This window comes from Tachyglossus aculeatus, chromosome 3 (assembly GCF_015852505.1).
Source record: "Tachyglossus aculeatus isolate mTacAcu1 chromosome 3, mTacAcu1.pri, whole genome shotgun sequence".
Taxonomy (NCBI): Eukaryota; Metazoa; Chordata; class Mammalia; order Monotremata; family Tachyglossidae; genus Tachyglossus; species Tachyglossus aculeatus.
The window spans coordinates 89,289,656-89,308,199 of NC_052068.1; the positions used below are offsets into that span (position 1 = coordinate 89,289,656).

The window sequence follows — 18,544 nt, forward strand, 5'->3', positions numbered from 1 at the left end:
GGAACTTCTGGGTTTGAAGTCCCTTTTCTCCCCTTATTCTTCACTGCTGGCTGTAGTCATCCACTTATAAAATATGGTCAAAGGCTGGCAAAATAATTGCCCACCCCTGAATTAGATACCCACAATCATTAGGAGGGATGCAAAAGAACCAGCAGGGTGGCTTAGTGGAAAGAGCACGGGCTTTGGAGTCAGAGGTCATGGGTTCAAATCCAGGCTCCGCCATTTGTCAGCTGTGTGACTTTGGGCAAGTCACTTAACTTCTCTGTGCCTCAGTTGCCTCATCCGTAAAATGGGGATTAAGACTGGGAGCCCCACGTGGGACAACCTGATCACCTTGTACCCTCCCTAGTGCTTAGAACAGTGCTTTGCACATAGTAAGCACTGAATAAATGTCATTATTATTATTATTATTATCATTATTATTAAGGACAGCAGCCCTCAATCTGTTACTCTAGGTGTTCTGTTGCTCTTCTGGTCTAATCTAGAAGCGACATTTTTTATATCAGATCTTCCAACACGTACACTTAAACCAGTGAAGCGTATTTGCCATAAGCCAATTTCTACTAAAACTACACCATCTCTTTGAAACTTAAATATTCTTATCCAACTGATGGCTCTTAAATTTCTGTAAATGAAGCTTTTTTATCAGTGGAAATCTTAATGTGGTTTACTTGTTTCTCAGCACATACTAGAGCTATTCAAGGATGTTTGCTAAGGAAAAGTAAACAAAGTAATCATATAAGGTTGGCAGGCGCTGAAATCCGGGTCTTTATCATCCTTTAATTTGTTTTATTAGTTCAATTTATTAATCTGATGGCAAATATTTCCATTAATATACTATCCATACTTTAAAAACACCACATCAGCAAAGAAACCTCATTGATTAATATAAAATGTCAGCTCTTAAAATTCCCATGGGTTTCTTCTCATGATAAACGCCAAGTATTCAGTGATAAGAAACTCCTGGTATAGATCAATCAGTTGTATTTATGAAGCACTTACTGTGTGCAGAGCATTGTACTAATGTCTTAATATACTAATTGATTATGGAGCTCAGGTTCACATTTTTTTTAATGGTATATGTTAAATGCTTACTATATGCCAGGCACTATACTAAGTGCTGCAATAAATACAAGATACTTGGGTTGTACCCTTTCCCTGTCCCACACAGGACTCAGAGTCTTAATCCCCATTTTACAGATGAGATGACCGAGGCACAGAGAAATTAAGCGTTGGTGTTAGAGAAGGGAAGTGAGAGTGCTGGGTTGTAGAAGAAAATCACGAGGTAAGATAGGAGGGGGAAAGCTGTTTGAGTGCTCTGAAGAGATGATCGTCCTTGGCATCCTTGTTGGGGAAGGATGATTACAAAAACCCACAACAAGGATATTAAATTTTAGCAATGGATTTAGTCAAATCTCAATTTTAATTAGGAAAGTTGCTTTAAGAGCAGGTAATCACCCTCAAGCCCAGAAGTTGTCCTCTAACACCATATTAGGGGCCTGGATAAAATGTATTCCACAGAACTTTAAAAAAAAAAAAGGAGTGGTTTGGAAGTCCTCTATGGCTTACTGAGAGCAAAAAGAGGTTGTCAGTGGAGAAAAATGAATCTCTGAGAAATGGAAGGTTCACTTGAATGAGAACCTGAAAATCTCCAGGCCAGGAGCACAGTGTTCTTTGAACTCCTATTTTTGCTTGCCTAATTTCCCACTTGCAAGAGTTGCTGGATGGAAGAGAATTCTCTTGGAAGGATTTTCAAGGTGCTGGAAGTTTTCCTGGCAGAGAATACCAATAGATTTAAGAATGACTTTGAAGAAGGAGTGTGTGAAAAATCCACAGTAGGCTATTACAGGAAAAGGTCAAGCACATCTTTAAAAATGCAGTAAAATGACAAGGGAGGACTCCTAGCTGTCATACTGCTCCTCCTATGGACTGTAAGCTGGATGTGGGCAGGGAATGAGTCCCCCAACTCCGTTATAATGGATTTTCACAAGTGCTCTGCACACAGTAGGCACTCTATTGGAGCCAGAAAACTGGCTGGATGGGTCACTGGTCTAACCCAGTATTGTCACCATTTATGTTCTCGTTTCTTAGTGGATTCTTAAGCAGAGCTACATAGAGTAGGTTGAAATATTCTGACTGAGATAATACACAACCTTGCTTTATTCCATTGATGATGAGGAAGGGATCAGGCAACACTCCATCAATTCTGATATGGCTGGCCTTGTCATTACAGAACATCTTGCACTCTTGATAAACTGAGCCACCAAACTTGTTTAATAGTTATTAGCAGCATGGCATAGTGGATAGAGCATAGGCCCGGGAGTCAGAAAGGTCATGGGCTCTAATTCTACCTCTGCCACCTGTCTGCTGTGTGACCTTGGGCAAGCCACTTCATTTCTCCGTGCCTCAGTTACATCGTCTGTTTAACGGGGATTGAGAATGTGAGCCCCGTGTCTAACCCGATTTGCTTGTATCCACCCCATTGCTTGGTAAGATGCCTGACACATAGTAAGCGCTTAACAAATACCACAGTTTTTATTAAATCCCAGAACTGCCTATGGTGTCAGTGGCTTTTACAAGTCCTAAGAACGTTGTGGGGAGCTCTTAAGGTCGATCCTTATGGTTTTTTTTTTCCTTTATTCCTTCTAGCTTACATAGGATAAAGATCATTATCTCCTGTGCCCCAAAATGTTCTGAAGCCAAAGAGTTTGACTAATGGTCATCTTATGTATGTAATGTAGGGAGAACGATTAGGATCGTGAAAGCAGTGGAGAACAGTGAGAGCTTCCCCAGTAAAATATCTCACCTTATGTCTCGAAGATAGTTACTTGATAATGGTGGCATCCTTGACACCCTGTAACATTTCTTTTGGTCCCGTAACATTTCTTCTGGTCCCATATATTAATAATTTTCGGAGACATCCTAGCACTGCATCCCCTCGCTATGTCTGCCAACTCTGTTGTTTAGTACTCTCCCAAGCGCTTAGTACAGTGCTCTGCACATAGAAAACTCAGTAAATACCATTAGCTGATTGATTTGTAGATCCAGGAGCTTTGCATTATTTTCATGGCTTTAAGCGGTGTCAAATTAATTGAATATTACTGCCCAGTTAACATCTTCATGTAATTTTGTCCTCCATGGTGAAAAATGTTTTAAGATCTTCAGAGGGTTGTTTGTCATCGCCTTACTATTTGTCGCCTGTATCAAGAATGGCAACATCCCCATTCTTCAGAGATGCTAATGGCAGTGTGTCTAGTCCAGTACTAATAGTTGATAATTATGGCATTTATTAAGAACTTCAAAAACACAGTGCTAAGAGCTGAGGGAGATACAACTAATCAGACACAATCCCTGAACCACATAGGGCTCACAGTCTAAGAAGTAGGGAGAGGAAGTATCTTATCCCCACTTTGCAGGTAAAGAAATAGGCACAGAGCAGTTCTGGGTCTTGCCCAGGTTAACAAAGGAGGTCAGTGGCAGTGCTGGGACTAGAACCCAGGACTCCTGACTCCCAGCCAGTCCAGTGTGCTTTCTACAAGGCAAAACTGCCTCCATGTAAACTTTAGTTCATATAGACTCACCAGGGATGCATAGACGACTTGGTTTGGTTTTAGACTTTATAGCCTTGGCACCTACCATTTGTCATACGTGATTATTAACTTTATATTCCATGGTGACTTTCATTAATCATCTCTTTTGTCGGGGGAAAAAAAAGAGCTGTAAGGTGGTGTTGAGGCACTGTGAGTTTTACTGCAAACAGTTCTTGGATCTTAGAGTCTGTCTGTTTCACAATCAGTGCTCACAAAACTCCAGAAATCTGTTTTTTTCCCTTTCAGGGAGTAAATAGGTTTCCCCATGTTGCTTTCTGTTTTGAGATTTTAAAATTCCTTCTCTCTCCAATCACCCTTGATTCTGAGCCACTTGGTTTTCAGTAGTGGGAGTCCCAGAGGACCTCAGGGGTCTCCTGATACTAATTAGAAAAGAAAAAAACACCCCAAAAAACACCTAATTTATCTTCACTCAAACTCATCTATCTTCACTCTGAAGAGTCGTGTAAATCCCAGATATTTAATTTTGCTGCCTAGTAGAACTTGCAATGTGTTTCCAAGGTTAAAAAAGAATTCAGGTTTCCTTCTGGCAGAATGCAAAAATGATTTGTGTGTGTGTGTGATTTTCAGGGGTACGCTCCTCCTCCAAAAAATGGAATCGAACAGAAACGACCAGGACGGCCTCTGAATATTACATCTTTAGTCAGATTGTCTTCAGCTGTGCCAAATCAGATTTCTATTTCTTGGGCATCTGAAATTGGAAAGGTAAATTTTAAGTTTCTTAGTGAATGCTGTAACAACTCAGCATGGTTTTCTCTTCTTTTTCCCATGTAGGTAATAGTAAGAATGTCCAGATAGCTGGGTGGGGCAGTGTGGGGGCCATTAATGTATCCTCATATTTTTCTGGGAAGGAAATTCTAGCAAAGGTAATGGTGCTTTTGTAAAAAAAAAACAGTTTACAAGAATGATTTACATAAATAACAGTATTGAAGAAATTAAGCATCAAGTGTATAGACTGAGATGTAATTACGTGTAGAAGTTTGAAGCATGTGGGATCATTTCATTTAACTACAAAGCTTTATAAATCAACCAACCACCTGATTCCCGGTCTACTGTTATAGCAGTATTATTCAGTATCTCTATAATCTTTAATTGTTTTTGATCAGAATTAATACTAAATGAAGAAAATAATGCTAAATGAAGAAAATATCAAAGAGCCAAGAAGCTTTCTGTGAGCATGCTTTATGTTAAATTCTGAAATATGCATGGCATAGTGGATAGAGCACACGCCTGGGAGTCAGAAGCCATGGGTTCTAATTCTGCCTCCACTGCTTGTCTGCTGTGTGACCATGGGCAAGTCACTTCATTTTTCTGCGCCTTAGTTACCTCATCTGTAAAATGGGGATTGAGACTGTGAGCCCCACATGGAACAGGGACTGTGTCCAACCTGATTTGCTTGTATCCACCCCAGAATTTAGAAAGCGCTTAACCAATACCACAGTTGTTATTATTGTATATACCTATTTTAGGATTTTCTTTGCCCTTGAGTTAAAATATTCTGAAGAGTATTAAATCTCAAAGAAACCTCTATGCTATTGTGAAAACATGGGAGCAAATCGATACCCAGGGGTGATTAAAACCATTTTTAGTTTTCAGATCCTCAGACTTTACACAGGAGCATGACATAAACAATTTAATCACTGGGGATACCTCCTAGGATTATGTTTACCCAGGTTTGCATCCTTTTGTTCCTGCATTTGCACGGATAACCCTTGTCAAATTCCGTCTTATTCTATAAAATTCCACTGTGCTTTGGACTTTTGACATCATTTACATGATGCTGATTGTTAGAATCGAGAAGTAAATATGTTTTTCATAAGCCTTCTGTGAAATAGATTTAGACAGTTGACTTATAAATCCTCCCAACACCTATGGAGGTAAGGACATTAGTAGCTTTGTTTCATGAAGCAAAAAGCCAGGCACTCGAATAGTTTGTTCAGTGTACTGTACTTGTACTTCCCAAGTGCTTAGTACAGTGCTCTGCACACAGTAAGCGCTCAATAAATACGATTGAATGAATGAAAGATTGCGGCAGAGCCGAAAATCAGAATCAGTGCTTAGTTACTAGTCCATTACAACAGAATTCTTCTTTTCGATATCTTGTTGAACTGGACTTCTGTTTGTTATTTTCTCCACCTGTCTGGTTTCATTGTTATGGTGTATTTTTTCCAGGAAAAGGGGGAGGAGGATAGTAAACCCAGAAATTGTAAGAAATAGTAGTGATTTTGGATGGAAATGTAGAGTTGCCCAGAAAGTCTTCCAGCGTGGAAGTGCTGTTGCTCAATAAATGCCACTGTTGGGTTGATTCATATACCATTTTATGCAGAATCACCTTTTTGCAGTGTCCCAGGCAGAGGTTTTATTGAAGTGCGTATACAATTAAACTTGTGAAGGGTCCCTTCAGTGGAGTGGTGGAGGGGAGAAAGAGGGAGCCGCGGTTAGAGCAGTGACAGGATGTTGGAGAGAGAGGTAGCCATTGAGAGATCTGTTGTGTGTTTATAGTAGTACTTGTTTATAATAGCACTTTTTAAGTGCTTTAGTAGGTGCCAGGCCTTGTACTAAGCGGTGGGGTAGATACAGACTTATCAGGTTGGACACGGCCCATGTCTCACATGGGGCTCACAGTATTTAACCCCCATTTTACAGAAGAGGTAACTGAGGCCCAGAGAAGTTAAGTGACTTACCCAAGGTCACACAGCAGACAAGTGGCAGAGCTGGGATTAGAGCCCAGGTCCTTGTGACTCTTGGGCCCCTGCTGTATTCACTAGGCTACACTGCTCCCGGGAACCGTTCTTCCCCGGTCTCCCTGCCACTTTTACCCTCAGATCACCTGGGTGGGCAGCTCCCCCCCGCCGACTCTTCCATTCTTGGAGGAGAGCAGCAGGACATATATTGGTTGATCAAAACTCATGCTTTGCCTGCAGGAGAATTCTGCTAATGGCCCAATAGGTTTCATTTCGGAGATGGAAAAATTCTGGCATTGTCTCAAATCTTTATCAATCAGTAGTACCTCCTGTGTGGAGAGCACTGAATTAAGCAACCAGGAAAGTACAGTTGGGGTAAAAAGACATGGTCCCTGGCCTCAAGGCATTTGCAGTCTAATGGGTGATAGGGGACCTGTCAGGCTGGTAGAAACTTATTACTGTAGGGAGGAAAAAGAGGCACAACTGGTTATAACAAGAGGATGAAAAGACTGAGTGAGGAGATAAGTGTTTAGAGAGTAGAGTAAACTGATATGTACCGAAGTGCTAATGGATGGTCATCCATAAGGACTGAAGCAATAGGTAGTTGAGATGATGTGGTTTGTGGAGAAGAAAATTAATTAGGGAACCCTTCTTTGATAGCTGTGTACCCTCAGCTCTTTATGTTAGATTTCAGTGGACCCAAGTTTGTTCACTTTAGTTTTTTCACCTTTCTCTGGCCTCTTTCTCCAGTGTAGTCTTAGTTGCCCTATCACACCAAACATCCCTGCTCTTCGGTCTCGGCAGTTATCCCAAAAATGATCGTGGCCTTGCTCAGGAGGAAGCTGGGATATAGCTAGAGAGGCTCATTGATTTGCCCAAGACCATATACCAAATTGTCAGTATTATTGAAATTAGAGTTTGGAGTCCAGGACTTTTCATCCTATTCTGGAAACTCTCTAAGCTATTTTGCTTTCCACAACTATGACATAAATCAATTTTGAAATGAGTGTAATTGCATTGAGATCTTATCAGTCAATAGTATTTATTAATAATTATGATATGTTAAGTGCTTACTATGTGCCAGGCACTGTACTAAGTGTGCAGAGCACTATACTAAGCACTTGGGAAAGTAAAGTACAGCAGAATTGGTAGAATGGCAACGTTCCCTCCTCACAAGAAGCTTATAGTCTGGAGAGGGAAACGGACGTGAATATAAATAATGACCATCTTTGAAATAGCTGTTTTCTTGTAGTTTTCTGAGCCATCATAGTTTCACGGAAGGTATTTTGAACTGTATTCTTGGAATTCCAAATCCAACCCCCTTATAACAAGTTTTGTAGGGTGAAGGAAATTATCTTCTCCATCCTTAACTCAGATTCTCTTTCTTTTTAGAATTACTCCATGTCGGTGTATCTTGTACGTCAGCTCACGTCAGCCATGTTGTTGCAGAGATTAAAAATGAAAGGTATTAGGAACCCTGATCATTCCAGAGCATTAAGTAAGTAATGTCTGAAAGGTGAGCTTGCAAAACACACTTTTGGGGAGGGGGAAAAAAAAAAACTCATTGACCAAACAAGTTGGGAACCACTCTACATGGAAATGTACCATTCATAGTCCAACAGGGTCAAGTTTAAGTTTGCTACCACTGAACAGGAAATATGAGTCATATCCTATTGGGGAGAAACCAGTTTTGGGGCCATCTGCTTAAGCTTACGAGTGGCTTGGATAAGTGTTAATTATGGTGACATTTTGACCAGTCATTCCCCTACCACGCTTTGGCTTGAGGACACCAAATTATTCAAAACCGCCAAGGGTTAGCATCAAACCTAAGATTTTTTTTAAAACTTGGTGGTAGCATTTGACTTGCCCTCAATGAGCATCTGAATGGATAAATAAAATTTTGCTGTGTAGCATGCAGAGGCTCTTTTTTGATTTTTCAAATATTCGGAATTCAGCAGAAAATTTCATCCTGTTACATTCAGTGCATTAAAGGAGTAATAGTTCATGAAGATTTTTATCAGCTCCAAAAGTAGTGTCCAATTCTCCAGGCCACTGGAGCTGCAGAAAGGCAGTTTCCCATTCGGCCAGGCAGGGAGAAAAGCGTGGTTCCATGCCATTTTTACCTTAGCTGCCTGTCTTTGAGATGGGAATAGCTGCATTTATTCCTTTCCAGGAGCCATCAGTCTAAGAAAAAAGAGACCAGATGACCTCCGACATGGGCAAGCTAGCCAGTGTGGGGCATGCTGTGGGCTGGTCAGAATTCAGCCACCATTCCTTCTCTTTCACCCTTCTCTTCTGCCTGAGCTTGCATGGCTGTCATTGCTCTGGAGCCCACCTAAACTACCTGTGGCTAAGGGCTGAAACACCTCCTCTTGGTATAATCTTTCCTTCCCCCACTACCCCCATTACTAAGCAATTTCCCCCTCTTTTTGGGATCAAATGCCACTTAAGAGGAGAATCCCCAAGTCCAATCCTACCATGTTCCTAAGTGGAATAGAATAATGAAGCGGAATGTTGCTAGTGGAATAGGATCATGCATACCACCAGTACCGTCTAGGTAGTCAGGAGAAAATTGGGCATTATATTAGGGAGTGTGTATTAGCTTGGAAATGTGAAAGTTTTGCTCGTCCTTGGAAAGTGAATTGGAAAAAAAAAAACCCACACACAGTATCTGCAAAGGATCTATAAGTAGCTCTCTGCAAGAAGAAGTGTTGAAGTTCAAGCTGTTGCCTAATTCCCAGTTCCCACCCTGTTTATGGTTGTTGTCTTGTTGATTTGGAATCACAACAGAACTTGTGCTCTTATGAAACCCCTTATCCCGTGCTTTCCTTTGGATTTTAAAAATGACACTTTTACCATTTACTATACATTCCTTAAATATGAAACTATACTTTTAGTTGTTGTGACAGTGTTTGTTTATAAAAGCAGAAACTCAATATTTAATATGAAACTTTTCTTACCTAGTCAAATGGTGAATTTCCTTTAGAAAGCAGAATGGAAAATACACATTTCTGTCTTCAAATACTTAAGAAATGTTTGGTGGGTTTTTTTAACATTTATTGTTTTGGGCTTCTTTAAGTTAAAGAAAAACTCACTGCAGATCCTGACAGTGAAATTGCCACAACCAGTCTGCGGGTGTCTCTGATGTGTCCCGTAAGTAAAGGAACAGAATTTTTGGCTATGCTTTATTTCATGGAGCCACAACTAATTTTACTTTCTTATTGAAAACCAGTTTGAGAGTAGGTACGACAAATGAGAAAGCTGGGAAGCCCTCGACCAGTTTCCCAGCAAGGGGTCATTTCATAAACCAAAATGCTAGTATTTACAGCAGACTGTATTATATGCAGCAGTTGAAACATGCCAATTCAGTCAATAAGTATTTGCTACAAAACCTGCTCAGAAAATTGTACCATTATTAAATCAACACCATCATCCACCAGCAATTTAGTTATGTGCTTTTGCTCTTGTGATCATTATGTATAGCACATATGATCATTTCATAGTGAGTATAAAATGTGCTTCATCTAATGAGAGGATTTCTTTTAATCACTGAGTTATTTCTATTATGAGATAAAGCATTTTAGAGAATAATAATGGTGAAGACCAGTTTCTTCCAAATGGGGATGTATGTCTCACAATATGTTTCCCTCAATGATATTTATTCAGTACTTACTGCGTGTAGAGCACTGTAGTGCAACTGAGTTGGTAGGTATAATACCCGCCTCAAGGAGCTTCCGATCTAATGGGGGCAACAGACATTAAAGTAAATTACAAGTAAGGGAAGTGTAAAGGAGTATAAGAATATGGGCATTAGTGCAGTGGGGATGGGGTGAATATCGAAGTGCCTAGAGAGTACCGACTTGGGCAAAGAGATAAGAGGTTAGGGAAGGATTCCTGGAAGAGATATGATCTTAGTGAGGCTTTTAAGATGGGCAGGGAGTTCCAGACAGGAGGGAGGTGTGAACAAGGGGTCAGTGGACAGTGAGAGAGATAAAAACAAGGAACAGTAAGTAGGTTGGTGTTAGGGGAAAGGAAGATGCAAGGAAGGTTGAAGTGGGGCGAGGAGTGAGATGGGGAGCGGGGAGCGAGTGCCTAAAACCCAATGGGGAGAAGTTTCAGTTTGCTGAGGAGTGCGTAGACGTGCACAGAAAGGTTTTGCAGAATTTTCCTAATTTCCCTAGTCTCTACAGTGATTTGGAATTGGCTTGAGTTCAGGGGTAAAAGAGAATTATAAGCAAGAGCTTTAGGAACCTAAGAAACTAAAGAGTCTATTTAAATTTCGCAGAATAGTATTTGAAAGGTCTTTGTCTTGGGAAAGACAAGTAACCGGTTCAGAACAAAACGTCTTTCCTTGGTGCTTTTGTCTTTGCAATTTAGGACATTATAGACACATTAATTGTGGCTCAACAACGTTATCTATTATTATTACCCCGGAGGCAGCTGCCACTTTGTGAATGCTAGCTTCCTGACTCATTACTGAGTCAAATGTGATATTCGTCAGTAAGCACTGTATTTACCAATGGAACTACTGTGTGTTTCTCATGTAAACAGTATGGATCAGTTTCTCTTTGACTAAATTGCATGGCAGTATATAAAATAATCAGAATCCAGCCCGTCGAGAAATTGTCGCTCCCAAATGAAACATAAATATCCAGCCTGTCGAGTGTTAAGCCCCTTAGGAGGCTGCACTACACTCTTTCAGCTCTCTAGAGTGCCGTTTATTAGATCACTTCTTTAGCACGCTAAATGGTACCCTAGTCATCTGAAAAACTCTCTACATCTCCCAAGGTACCTAATGTATTCTGCAGGCAACGCCTACTCATTAAAAAAGATTCGACAATAATTCTATCGGTTGGTGAGCATGGAGCTAATATAGTCCATCTAGTCAAGCACTACTTCCTGAATCTGGTGGGCCTACTGAGATGAGCTTTATTGACATGTTGGGATGTCTCTAACTTTATCCAATGATCATATTCTCGTTAGGCTACTTTTATCATCACTCTAATGTGTTTTGCATGTTGTATCACTTGTCCTGCAGCTAGGAAAGATGAGATTGGCAATCCCTTGCCGGGCAGTGACTTGCACACATCTGCAATGTTTCGATGCTGCTCTTTATCTACAAATGAATGAAAAGAAGCCCACTTGGATTTGCCCTGTGTGTGACAAAAAGGCTGCCTATGAAGGTCTAATTCTGGATGGGTACGATCTTTTTTTTTTTTTTTTGAAGTAACGTTGGTTTACAGTGTAGTAATCAAGAGTGGCACAAGAGTGAATAAGGATGGTGTTTTAAGACTGGGGCCCAAGGATTAGGTATGGTCAGTAGTAAATCAGCCAAGCTACCCAATTTAATGCGTAAAGATTAAAATGGTTTTAAAATGATCACATAAAATCAGTGCACTTGTCCTTTGTAATCTGAGCGTAGAGTCATAGGAAACGGCTACAGAAGCAGTTCACTTTTGAACCTTTACTTTAATCTTAACCTCTACTCTTTTGCACTTTTTACTTTCAGTTAAGTGGGAAAAATTTGAAGAGCTGCAACTCTTCAATAATTTGCTGATTTTGTAGGAGCATCAGTTGTAAATTCCTATTCTTGATTTAAAGAGTTCATATTATTGATTCAGCTCCGTTTATTGAGTGCTAAACAGAGCACCATCCTGAGTGCTAGGAAGAATTCCAAAGGCAAGGCCAGACAAGCTCCTAAATCACAACTTGGGAATTTCTTAAGATTTGGGTGGGAGGACTTTGAAGAGCTGAAGTTCCATTTGCTGCTCTCGAAACTGGAGTTAAGTGACTGCTTACCTAGTAAGCTCTTAACAAATACCATATTTTTATTATTATGCCCATGTCTCCCCTATACTAAAAAAACCCTCCTTTGACTCCACAGCTCTGTCTAATCATCGCCCCATCTCCCTCCTACCATTCCTCTCCAAATTCCTTGATCAGGTTATCTGCAGCCCCTGTCTCAAGTTCCTGTCCTCCAATTCTCTCCTTGACCCTCTCCAGTCTGGCTTCTGTCCCCTTCACTCCACAGAAACTGCCCTCTCAAAGGTCTCCTCCATGCCAGATCCACTGTACTCGACTCCACCCTGATTCTCCTCAACCCCTTAGCTGTCTTCAACCCTGTTGATCATTCCCTTCTACTGTAAACATTATCCAACCTCAGCTTCGGTGACACTGTCCTCTCCTGGTTATCCTCCTATTTCTCTGTCCGCTCATTCTCAGTATCTTTTGCAGGCTCCTCATCTGCCTCCCATCCTCTAATTGTGGGAGTCCCTCAAAGCTCAGTTCTATTCTCAATCTACACCCACTCGCTTGGAGAACTTATTCTTCCCATGGCTTCAACTTCCACCTCTGTTCAGATGATTCCCAAATCTGCATCTCCAACCCTGATTGATTTCTCTCCTCTGCAGTTTCTCATCTCCTCCTGCCTTCAAGCTATCTCCCCTTGGATGTCCTGCCGTCACCCCAAATGTAACATGTCCAAAACAGAACTCCTTATCTTTGCACCTGAACCTTGTCCTCCCCCTGATAGTCCTGTCACTGTAGACAGCACCACCATCCTCTCTGTCTCTCAAGCCTGTAACCTTGGCGTTATCCTTGACTCTTCTCTCTCATTCAGCCCAAATATTCAGATTATCACTAAATCCTGTCTGTTCACCCTTCACAGCATGGCTAAAATCCACCCTTTCCTTTCCACGATAATGTCCGTCCATTTATACCTTGTTAATCCAAACACTTATCCCTCCTTGATTACTGTATCAGCCTCCTTGCTGACCTCCCTGCCTCCTGTCTTTCCCCACTGCAGTCCATAATTCACTCTGGTGCCTGGATCATTTCTCCCCTGAAACATTTAGTTTATGTTTCCCCACTACACAAGAACATTCAGTGGTTGCCTGTCTACCTTGCATAAAACAGAAACTCCTTACCGCCGGCTTTAAAGCACTGCTCCTCGTCCGCCCTTTCCTCTTCATCCAGACTGCTACTGCGCTCATCCAAGCACTCATCATATCCCTCCTTGACTACTGTATCTGCCTCCTCGCTGACCTTCCTGCCTCCTGTCCCTCCCCACTCCAGTCCATATTTCACTCTGCTCTCTGGATCATATTTCTAAAAAAAACATTCAGTCCATGTCTCCCCACTCCTCAAGAACCTCCAGCGGTTGCCCATCCACCCTGTAACAAACAGGAACTCCTAACCATAGGCTTTAAAGCATTCAGTTGGTTCTCCCCTGCCTTCCTTTCCTCACTGATTTCCTAGTACAGCCCAGCCCACACACTTCACTCCTTTAGGGCCAGCTTGCTCACTGTGCCTCAGTTTCATCTATCTCGCTGCTGACCCCTTTCCTGCATCCTCCTTCCCTGCATCCTCCTTCCCCCTTCGTATATGCCAGGCCACCCCTCTTCTCCACCTTCAAAGCCATATTAAGATCACATCTTCTCTAAGAGGCCTTCCACGACTAAGCCCTCTTTTTCCCGACTCCCTCTCTCTTTTGCGTCGCGTATGCGTTTGGGTCTGTGCCCTTTGAGCACCCACTATTCACCCCACGCTCAGCCCTACAGTACCTGTCTCTGTATCTGTAATTGATTTATATTAATATCTGCCTCCCTCTCTAGACTGTAAGCTCCTCATGGGCAGCGAACCCATCTAGGAACTCTGTTGAATTGTACTCTCAGTGTAGCAATCAGTGATGTGTATTGAGTGCTTACTGTGGGGAGGAGAGTACAATATTACAAAGTTGATAGGCACACAGTTCCCTGCCCACGATGAGCTTACCCAAGTGCTTAGTACAGTTTATGCACACAGTAAATGCTCAATAAATACTGTTGATTAGTTGCATAAACAGTGCTCTGAGATCAAGTGCCTGTGACTTGAGTAACAGCCTCCCTCCCCTCCCCAAAGCAGATCTGAAAAGAAAGCAACCCCTTCTCTTGCAGCACTCTAATCTATGGTTCAGAAGCCCCAGCTACCTTTATTGCGATTAAGCCTTTGAAAAAAATGTATGCCACGCCTTGCGGGTTGAACACAGTTTTCACAAAGCAGTGGACCCTGGCACCACGATGCCAACAAAAACCAAGACGATAGAATTAGAACTGAAAAAAATGGTTTTAGTTGTCTTTTTCCTTATGGGGAAGGATAGGATCGTGTACATTTATGCTAGGAAAAAATATTCACTAATTCATTGCCCTCTCCTCAAGTGCCCTGCTCAAGGCCTAGCATCTCTATGCGGGATATTCTCCCAAGGTAAAATGGGCACCTTCAGGGGATGGGGGCAACTGTAGCACAGTGCTGGGAACTTTTTTGCCAGTGCAGCAGTGTCAGAGGGTTGCTAGATTGCACGGATCTTGTTCTCTCAGGGAGTCGTTCCCTTCATCAGAGCCTCCAAGGTAGTAAGAGATGGCTTAGTGGAAAGAGCCCAGGACTGGAAGTCAGGAGTCTCAGTTTCTAATCTCAGCTCCACCACTTGCCTGCTATATGAACCTGGACAAGTCTCGTGGCGTGGTGGCTAGAACACGGGCCTCGGAAACGGAAGGTCGTGGGTTCTAAACTCGGCTCCCCCACTTGTCCTCTGTGTGACGTTGGGAAAGTCACTTCACTTCTCTGGGCCTCAGTTACCCCATCTGTAAAATGGGGATTGAGAGTGTGAGCCCCATGTGGGACCGGGACTATGTCCAACCCGATTTGCTCGTATCCACCCTAGCGCTTAGTGCATTGCTTGGCACATAGTAAGCGCTTAACAGATGCCACAATTATTATTATTATTATTATTAAGTCACTTAACCTCTCTGAGCCTCAGTTTCCTTCCTCATCTGTGAAACGGGGAAAAGATAGATTGTGAACCCATTGTAGGACCGGGACTGTGTCTTATCTGTTTGCCCTCTACCTACCTTGTCAAAGTGCTAAATAAATAGCATAGTTTCACCTTGCCCCTGTGAACTGGGGAAGTGAGGCCAATGGGCGAGACCCAATTGATGTCAGGGGCTTCCTAAACTCTTCCTGTGAATTCTGTATTGAAAGCACATCTCCTCCAAGAGGCCTTCCCTGCTAAGCTGTCATTTCCTCTTCTCTCACTCCCTTCTGCTTGATGCTTGACCTTGGATCTGTTCCCATGATTGATCCCTCCCTCAGCGCCACGTCGCTTATGTACATATCTGTAATTTATTTATTTCCACTAATTTCTGTCTCCCCCTCTAGACTTGTTGTGGGCAGGGAACGTGTCGACCAAATGTTATATTGCACTTTTCCCAAGCACTTAGTACAGTGCTGTGCACACCATAAGTGCTCAATAAGTACTGCATTGATTGAGCAGTTGTTTTCTGTTGTTACTTCTGAACAATTAAATTCTTTTATCTTTCAAAAGTTGTGAACCCCAACTAGGGGTCTTTACATTTGTTAGTGAATTAGCCACAATTAATTTTTTTTTCTATGTCATGCCCGCTGCTTGGCACTGTATAGAGAAACTGTGGTGTGGTGGAAAGAGCATGGGGCTGGGAGTTAGAGGACCTGGATTCTGATCATCTTCACCAGTGCTATTATTGAGCACTTAGTATGTGCAGAGCACTATAGTAAGTGTTTGGGAGAGTACAGTACAATAGTACTGGCCGACACGTCCCCTTCTCCCAACCAGCTCACAGTTTCGAGGGGAGGAGACAGACATTAACATAAATAAGTAATTTCTAATACAGTTTCTAATATAAAGAAATAATTTAGAATCCTGGATCGGCCAGTTGATTGCTGTGTGATCTTGGGCAAGTCACTTCACTTCTCGGTGCCTCAGTCTCCTCAGCCATAAAATTTACACTGTGAGCCCTGTGTGGGACAAGAACTAAGTTTGATCTGATTGAATTGCATCTATCCCAGTGCTTATAACAGTGTTTGACACATGTAAGTGCTTAACAAATTCCACAATAATAATAATAGTGGTGTTCTCTGACCCAGTGTCCTTTAAATAGCCTGTTCCCTTAGACTGGTTCATGAACTTGAAGTGCCTCAGGGACTTGGACATTGGCCCTGAAGACCTGTGCTCTCTTGAGGCAAAACCTATATAGATTTTTAAAAAGGGGTTTTTTGGAGCCCTATCAGGAATTTCACTCGTAGTGCTTCATGATTAATCTTGCAACTAAGTATAAAAACACTAGCCAACAAACGCTTTTAAGTCCACCTAGCCATACTCAATCAGGAAAGTAAAGAACACAAATAGGGGCACACATTGATTTCTGTCAGTGGCCTAATAACTACTTGCAAGGCTGTTAGGGGATTCGGAAAGGAGAAAGGCTCGAGGATAAAGTGCCTCCCATTTAGAAGTATACGCACCCTGAACCCTTGACCGCATAGAAGACTCTAAGCTCATGTTATTTGGTTACTGACTTCTGGAAATTGGCTATGAAAGGCCTGATTCAACCTAGCCACCTAAACAGAGGCCTGGTGTACCGATGCTCTGATCGGCCACAGTATGGGCCATAGCTCCTGGTGATTTTGCTCAAGTGCTACTATCCCTGTGGGGCCCTGGGAATTGTAGTTTGTGCGGTCAGTCCACCACAGTATCCACTGTTGTGGAAAGGGACTTGGGAGCAGGAGAGGACCAGTCACCACATCACCCTCTGCACCCTCCATCCTCCATAGTCCGAACCCCTGAAAGAGTGAAGGACTCTGGGGTCCTGTTGGGTTGGGCTTTTGGTAAACTGGCTCACATCAAGCCAGAAAGTTGCATGGGGAATATGGCAAAAGGAAGACATTTCTCTCTAGAGAAGCAACTCGGCTTAGTGGAAAGAAACTAGGCTTGGGAACCAGGGAACCTGGGTTCTAATCCTGGCTTTGCCACTCACCTGTTTTGTGACCCTGGGCAAGTCACTTCACTCTCTGGGCCTGTTTCCTCCTCTCTAAAATGGGGATTCAATATCGTCTGTCTTTTCCCTTTAGACTGTGAGCCACGTATGGGACTGTCGCACCCAATTAGCTTGTATCTATGCCAGAGCTTAGAACTGTGCTTGACACATGGGAAACGTTTAACAAATACTATTATTATTATCATTATCAACATCATCATCATCATTCTTTAGACTAGGCTATAAATTGAAATGTGTAAATAAGCTATTTTCTCAGGTGGCATCTGTGTAACTGTAACGCAGATAAGCTCGAGGATCAGAAACTTGAGTTCTCTGCTCTGATTTTCTGGAGAAACACTAGAAAGGCCTTGACTTCCTTGTACCTCTAATTCTGAAAAGGGGGAAAACAATATTTGATGTAGGCCTTTGTTTAGAAAGGTCCCAAAGCAAATTTGACTGCCATTTGTTTTCTTGGTCGTCAGCATAATATATAGTATTTTATTTCATCAGCTCAGTTTTGAATAAAGCTACTGGTTACATTTTTTGCTTCCTTTTTTGCTTTTCAGGCTCTTTATGGAAATTCTTAACGAATGCTCTGATGTGGATGAGATTAAGTTTCAAGAAGATGGCTCGTGGTGCCCAATGAGGCCGAAGAAGGAAGCGTTGAAAGTGTCAAGCCCACAATGTACAAAAATAGAAAGTATGTTCATTTGAGTAAAAGATGCAAAAAGTTCTGGGGTATTTATCTTTGTAATTACGGTTGTAAATTTGGAATCCTCCAAGTTAATGTGGAGTGAGCCCCACCCCAAACATGGGAGTGGAGTTCTTGAGGGCAGCTTGTTCCATTTCCAACATTTCTCCTTTAAGTCAAGGATCAGAACACTGAAGTTTCTTCTCAACATCAAACCCCTTGTTAGCATGATTTAAATTTTAATCACTCATCATAATGGGGGAAACCGAATTGCAGAACTGGGCTTCAGTTTGCTTATCGATCAAATAGTATTTATCGAGTGCCCACTACTATGAGAGTTGATTCTAATTCCCTTCTTACAGGTTCCTCCCACCTTTTGGAGGTTCTAAGGCCAAAAGGAAGCAGCAAATGAAGGAGAAAAGTCAAGGACCTAGATAATCTCACAATTGTAAAATTTAATCCCTCTTAATTGAGAACCGATAGTACTAATAATGTCGTATTTATTGAGCGCTTACTGTGTGCAGAGCACCGTACTAAGCTCGTACACTGTTAGCCCCATGTGGGACAGGGACTGTGTCCAACCTAATTAACTCATACCTACCTCAGCACAAGAGCTTATCAAATACCATTTAAAAAAAATGGGCTGCATGGTAGCATTGGCCTTTGTAACCTGCAAATGTAGTTTGAGGAGTTCGTAAGTGCTTGAACCCACAGAATCGTCTATCTAGAGCTCTCTTG

At 42.0% G+C, this 18,544-nt stretch overlaps 1 protein-coding gene across 3 annotated transcripts in view; it reads left to right on the forward strand.

Moving 5' to 3' along the window:
• PIAS2 (protein inhibitor of activated STAT 2) overlaps window positions 1–18,544 on the forward strand; it is a 60,628-nt gene that overhangs the window by 26,370 nt on the left and 15,714 nt on the right. For all 3 annotated transcript variants that reach the window (XM_038743672.1, XM_038743674.1, XM_038743675.1), the window contains exons 6-10: window positions 4,179–4,313; window positions 7,685–7,790; window positions 9,372–9,445; window positions 11,331–11,491; window positions 17,682–17,815. In XM_038743672.1, coding sequence (XP_038599600.1) covers window positions 4,179–4,313; window positions 7,685–7,790; window positions 9,372–9,445; window positions 11,331–11,491; window positions 17,682–17,815 — 610 coding nt within the window. The remainder of the gene's footprint in view (window positions 1–4,178; window positions 4,314–7,684; window positions 7,791–9,371; window positions 9,446–11,330; window positions 11,492–17,681; window positions 17,816–18,544) is intronic.